The sequence below is a fragment of the Meleagris gallopavo genome, chromosome 12 (genome assembly GCF_000146605.3).
Source record: "Meleagris gallopavo isolate NT-WF06-2002-E0010 breed Aviagen turkey brand Nicholas breeding stock chromosome 12, Turkey_5.1, whole genome shotgun sequence".
Classification (NCBI taxonomy): Eukaryota; Metazoa; Chordata; class Aves; order Galliformes; family Phasianidae; genus Meleagris; species Meleagris gallopavo.
This window is the reverse complement of record NC_015022.2, coordinates 9,944,953-9,951,303: the sequence shown is the minus strand read 5'-3', so window position 1 is coordinate 9,951,303 and position 6,351 is coordinate 9,944,953. Positions and strand designations below refer to the sequence as shown.

Genomic DNA, 6,351 nt, shown 5'->3' with positions numbered 1-6,351 from the left:
AATTATACAACAAAGAAAATGCCTGAGACATGCTTTTATGTTTGTTTACATTTAAAAAATAATGGCACCTTTAATGCAATAGCAAAACATTTCCTTTAATAACAGGACTACTGAGTTTACTTGTATGTGGCCCTTGTTAATATTGTACGGTGTGATGAAGATGAGTTTTGAACCAGATAGCACTGCTTGGTTTATAGAATGAAGACTGGGATTTTCCTACAAGTAAGTTTAATAACAAGATTATCTGTCTATGTATTTTCAGCCATGAGAACTGACATGAACCCCAACTTCTTTATTTCTAGTTATGCATACATAGAACCTTTATCTTAAAATATACAGAATGGGTCTTCAGGAAGTCCTAATTCTTCTCTGGCTTGTTAGCTTCCAGCATTAAGAAAACACAACCCATTTTCTTCATCACAGCTCTCCTCTCACTGCTCTTTCTGCGTAAGTCCAGACTAATGAATACACGAATTCAATTTAATAGCGGATCAGCTAGAATTGATTTTTAAAAATAACTTGACCACTTTATGCTTTCTCAACAGTATATAGAATTTTGCTTCTTTGAATTCTGCATCCTAACTAGGTTGTTGGAATAAGTCTGAGGTTAGAAGTCAGAAATATGAAACTGTTTAAAAAGCTACATTTATGGTTAACACACTGATTTTAAATAGTATTAAAATATCACATGTATTCTAGTTCAAAAGTAAGGATGTAGCAAGACATGGATATTAAAATTCTTTTTGATGTGGTTAAATGTGACCATCAGCTGTTGACTATTAAGGAAAGTAACATTCTCTTCCTCTTTAGTCCTTAAAGATGAAATATGGGAAGGAAGCATGGGGAAAAAGTTTCTTTTGGGAACACACACACACACAGAACTGCCTTTCATGTTCTGACTCCCTAATACACTGTATTACATGCTTTGCAGTGCAGAACTTCAGCAAAGCCAAGCATTCAGATCTAAGAAGTATCATAAGCCATAAACAGAATCACACTAGTTAAAAATCTCCCTTACAAGAAAATCCAGCTGGCAAATATTTTATTTTTAATGAAAAAGGTTGATAACTGACCTTTTGCCGAGAGCAAGAAGGGAAGAGTTCCAGTAACTTACGGTATAACTGGTGAGGATTTTGTAGAAATTTAAACACTTGTATTTAGTTAATCCTATGATAGCAAGCAAATTTCCAAAGACTCTACACCAATACTCACTCATAATTTTGTCAGAGAGCAGTTGTCAGTGATTGGATAAGAGAGAAATCTAGCTCTATTTCAGTAGTTTTAGCATATCACTTTAAAGGAATATTAATAAGAACTAAGTGAAAAACTGTAGTTTGGGTATGTCTAAATATCTGTATTTATGAAGTGCTGGAAGTCTGTAATAGGCAGTTTCCATTTAATGATCTCCTGTCTCTGTCAATTAAACCATACTTTAAGTAAAAACCATGTATAAGAAATACTTCATCTGAGGGAAAAATGTTGAAATTAAGAAGGCAGAATTTGGAGATACCTCTTCAAGTTCCATAAAGCTATTGCTATAGATAGGTTGTAATAGAGAGTGATCTTAGAGTAGGTTTTGTTTAAAATTCAATAGGGCTTGTGCAAAATTAGCATGCAGTTGTGAGCATATTGTTATTAGCATTGTTGCACTAACACCCATCAGTTACACTACAGAGCAGAGTAGCTGAGAGAAATACTTGTTTTCCTGAGTGGGTCGGTCTGCAAAACTTGCATTTTTTAGCTATAAAAGCTTTATCACAGAAGGCAGAAGTTTCACTGGTTTTTGCAGACTAAACTAGAGTTTGTTCACTATCAAAAGCCTTGGAGAAATAAAACAAAGAAAAAAAAACCAAAATTACTGCTCAGTAGAATTATGCCTCAGGTTGTCCCAAAAATAGGTCAAAAGTTGTATTGTAGGCTACGAGATCCTACCTAGAAATTCAATTTATCCCACATAAGAAGTGCAAACATCTTGTCCTTCAAATAAAATCAATCTCTGCATTTCTTGAAGAGAAGAGAAAAACAAACCAAAACCCCAGATGGTTCAAACTGCCTTCCTATCCCCTACTACAAGACAACTTTGAGCTTTTTGGGACACAACTAGGAAGTCATCCACAGTGACAAACTACAGTTGCTACTACAGCACCACCATCATGGAACACTTTAGGGATGATTTCCAGTAACTCCTTCAGAAGCTATTGTGCAAAGAATGCAAAAGCTTGCACTGACCTATCATAATTTAAGTACTCGCTACACTCCATGATAAAGAGATTTTAGTGAATCTGAAAGCACAGTCCAGAAGACTTTTGTAAGAAAGAGAAGATGTCAGCTTTCTTTCAATTTCCTATAGCTCAGCAGCTGTAGAAGTGCCATTTGTGTAGCCACCTTTAGACTTCATGTGGTCCTGGATTGATACAGCCTAGGAAAAAAAGAAAAAAGAAGGTTTAGAATTAAAACATTCATCTTACAAAGCCTGGTTGTCAGAGCAATTTTTAGAAGTATAAATTTAATTAATTAACTTTGCTCTGGACAGCCTGGTCTAGCCATGGCAGAGAGGCTTAAACTAGATGATCACTGTGGTCCTTTTCAACACAGGCTATTCTATGATTCTATGATAAAGAGGCAGATGAGCCATTTGTTTATAGTGCTGGGTTCCAACAGTAATGGGGAGAAGTAGCAACTAAACCCAGAACTTTCAAATATTATTTTAAGTCAGTGCACGAAATGGGTCTCACTGTCCCAAATTCAACTACTTTCATCCCTCATCCTTACACAGCTTTAGCTGCTGATGTGAAATCTGGACCTGCCAAGTGCTTCCACAGAATCATTATCCCAGCAGGCTCCTATCAGATAAAATAACACTGGGGAATACAGATTCTCTTGCTGAATATATCATCCCATAGCGCTGAACATGTACAAACCAAGGGTCAATTCTGTTTTTTCCTCTCATACTATTATCTAGTATTTTAGGATCTATCAGCTCCACAGGCTGCTGAACTGAGATCTCTGCTTACCCAAGAATGCGCACTTACTGATGAAAAGTCACTACTCATCTCTCTTATCCCCACATGTGCATTGTGAACAAAGTTCATTGGTTCTCCTATCATGTTCCGGTCCAATCGCTGACGCCTCTTCTGTGAGAAAGAAGATACCTCATGTTTCTAACTCACAAAATATGAGGCAGTTTTCAAGCAGAAACAAGCAGCCAGTTCAAAAACAACAAAATCAGTGCTATCCCCATTTAAGTGACTCCTTATGGCAAAGTAGCTGAAGTTTTTGGCTGCTCACAGTAGGGGAGGCTCAAACTCACTTTTATTACTGCTGTTTGATATTCAGCAAAAGGTTGGGAAAGTCATTCCCCTTCATGCAGGGGCTGAGACTACAAGCAGTCACATAGACAAAGCTTCTGGCTAAAATACATGCAGTTCAAACACAGCATAACACATCCATTTTTTGCATTTACGTTACTTATCTCGTTTAATCAAGAGAACATGACAATGACAGTGTTTTCCATATAACCAAAAGACAAAATTATGAATCAGTAAATCAGAAAAGAGATGACAGCTGTGCATCTACCTACCGGCTGGGGCTGCTCACCGTTGCACCAGTTAAAACAAACCAGGAACTCAGTCATTGTATCTTTTCAGTAGGTTGGAAGGTCTTGTTATTGAATTATTTATCTGAAGTTAGTTTAGGAAGGAATCGCTTCTGTAGATCCACAGGTAAAGATCACAGACAGTACCTGACAGATATACCTGGAAAAAGTTTATTGTTTAATTTACATGAAAATGCAGAAGTTTTGTAGCAGTTATTGAGATATAAACATTTCAACAAGACTAAAACAAGAGCGTAAGATAGTTGGTTTAAACATATCTGTACAGAAGAGTGGGGTCAATTTAAAAATCAGTATGTTCATATCAGAAATCAGCACAGGGAGGTGCATGTTTATTCCGAGACAGACAGTAGAATATATTCCAGTTTCTTGACAGAAGTGTAATTACAGCAACACAAGAATTACATCAAGTCCCCTTCAACAGTTGATGGCCCTGTGCAGGTAGAGCTTGCCAAAGCTGCTCAGATCTTTTAGTGTTTCCAGAGATAATAGCCCGAAGAGACAACAGATTGAATGCTTAAGCTTTATGAACAGTTGCAAGAGAAAGTCTTCTTTTATCTTCTGTAGTAAAGAGAACCCCAAAAAGCCCTTAGACCACACACACACACACAAAAGAGCTTTTTAGCTCTTTATCAGCAACAGAACCTGTTAATCAGACAAAGCCTAGAGCTTCCCAGAACACAGAACTGTTAACACAGCAGTCCTAAGCCAGAGGCACAAACAGGAAATCTCCCTGGCTGTACGCACCCTAAAGCTGTGATAACACCCAACTTTCTAGGTGTAGGCATTCATAAGCTCCTTCAAATAAAAATCACGGCTCTGGAGGAGGCTTTCATAACAACCTTTTCATATTCCAGATTAATAAAGCAAGATAGTAACAGGTTAATCTATTTAAAAGCTTTTTAAAAGGCTTACAGCTTAACAGAACGTGCAACATCATAAATGCAGCCATTCTGAATCAACACTGAAGTCTCCACAAACTGTGCAAACTCCCCCTTCACAAGCATCTCTTGTACAGTCCCACGATGGTGTGATTAGCACTTCTATTTCTTTCACCCCTGGAGCCATCCCTCACCTCCTCACTTCTCACACTACAAGCAGATTTTTAAATTTCTGCCATTTATCTTTCAGAGCTTTTGTTACATTTGTCTCTTAGCTGTAGGTGCTGTATATGATACATTATTGCAGGATGCAAAGCTTCCATTTTATACTGGATGGTTTTAATACAACTCATTCTCTGGCTAAACTACATATTTCAGTCACTTGGTCCTCTCACCCAGGCCATTCTCACCGCTGTGTGAGCACAGCAAAGGCACAGTAGCCCCACAGGAGCATGCAGAAATCAAAGCTGTTGCCTACGCGTTGCGTTAGTCAAAGACTGTTCGGGTTTATTTTGTATTAAGGAGGCCATCAAATCTACAGTCTTCTCAAAAATCACACAGCATGTCTGTACACCAATAACCTACTCTGAAAGTAGGCTTACTGAGAGTTTATCAGCACCAAATCAGATGGGGACACCTCCCCAGCCCCCCCTGCAGTTGCAGCATACCCCTGCCGTCAGCCCCGCGCTCGCTGTATACCTGTGTCCCTGCTGCTCGTCCTCCTTCAAGAGCTGGTGTGCAGCCAGCTCCTGGTTTGGCAGCCCCGGCGCAGTTTCAGCTCGTGTCCCTGGCCTGCAATCCTGATGGCTAAAAAGCTTATTCAGTGCTGCTCCATGCCCTCTTCACTTCAGCACTTGCCGCAGAAGTCTGTGTTGCAGCGTGCTTCAGACTCACTACAGGTGTCAGAAAAGGGAACGGGAGCCAGAACAGCACTGTGGTTTGGCAGGAGATCCGTGCAGCAGCACAGCTCCCTCAGCACTACCATACAGCCCGTGGCTCACTTCCACGCCTGCGGCAGCTCTGCAGGTGTCATCCCAGCAAACCGCAGCACCACACGCCTTCCTGTTGCGCTTGACAGCTGGGCTCTTCTTTTCCTCTGCATGGGTCAGAGGGTCATCCTCCAGAGCAGGAATGTCCGCGTGCAGACACGGGGCACCACCTTCCTCCCAGGGACTCAAGGTTTCCACAGTAACTGCAAGAATTTAAAAACACATCTTCACGCGTTCGGGCGCACCCATGAGTAATAAAAGCCAACCAGAATCCCGAAACCGCAGAGAAAACAACATTTTGTCACTGTTGGCACAGGGGCCAGAAGCGGACAATATCCTGTTGTTCTTTCCCTCTATTTTTCCCCACAGCAGCACTATCGTCAAGAAGAGAGAGACAAAGGGCCGGGGGAACGGCTAGCACGCGCAGACACAGATGCTGAATGCGAGGGGCAGGGCATGGCCGTGCTGAGCCCACAGTGCCTGAATTCCAGCTCCCCTTTACTGAACGTAACACCCAGTTCGCCCTATCACTGCTCCACGTTCTCGCTCAGTTATTACTCACAAGGCGTTACCATCCCCCAGTGGCCGTATGCTCGATATCTGAGTGGTGAGGGGTGGCAGGAGGCAGCACCTCGTGCTTCTGTACCAAAAATGGGCTTTGGACATGATGTGAAACTTGAAGGGCGCAGCAAAGTTACTCTGTTTGGTGAATGAGAAGGTTTAGAAGGCAAGAAATCACACTGTGGAAGAATCTCAGAGTCCATCAGACGTGGCTTACAGACGTGGTTTGGGATCAGCGCCCGAACTCTGCGACAGCACCGCACGGCCCGGTGCCGCGCCAGCCTCCTGCAACCGCCGCCCACAGACC

The 6,351-nt window shown here is 41.3% G+C and overlaps 1 protein-coding gene across 1 annotated transcript; it reads right to left on the bottom strand.

The window, feature by feature from the left end:
* Window positions 1-277: 277 nt before the first annotated feature.
* Window positions 278-6,345, bottom strand: LOC104912835 (CDC42 small effector protein 2-B-like). The gene is made up of 4 exons (XM_010717440.3): window positions 5,194-6,345; window positions 3,581-3,755; window positions 3,033-3,134; window positions 278-2,419 (listed from the first exon to the last, which is right to left on the bottom strand). The coding sequence occupies exons 2-4, from the start codon at window positions 3,632-3,634 to the stop codon at window positions 2,345-2,347; spliced, it is 231 nt and encodes a 76-aa protein (XP_010715742.1). The 5' UTR covers window positions 3,635-3,755; window positions 5,194-6,345; the 3' UTR covers window positions 278-2,344.
* Between the last annotated feature and the right edge of the window lie 6 nt (window positions 6,346-6,351).

Coding starts and splice junctions, on each gene's coding strand:
- LOC104912835 (XM_010717440.3), bottom strand. CDS start 3,634: ATGACTGAGTTCCTGGTTTGTTTTAACTGGTGCAACGGTGAGCAGCCC. Junction 3,135..3,580: donor ACGGTGAGCAGCCCCAGCCG/GTAGGTAGATGC, acceptor TCTTTCTCACAG/AAGAGGCGTCAGCGATTGGA. Junction 2,420..3,032: donor TGAGTAGTGACTTTTCATCA/GTAAGTGCGCAT, acceptor TTTTTTTCCTAG/GCTGTATCAATCCAGGACCA.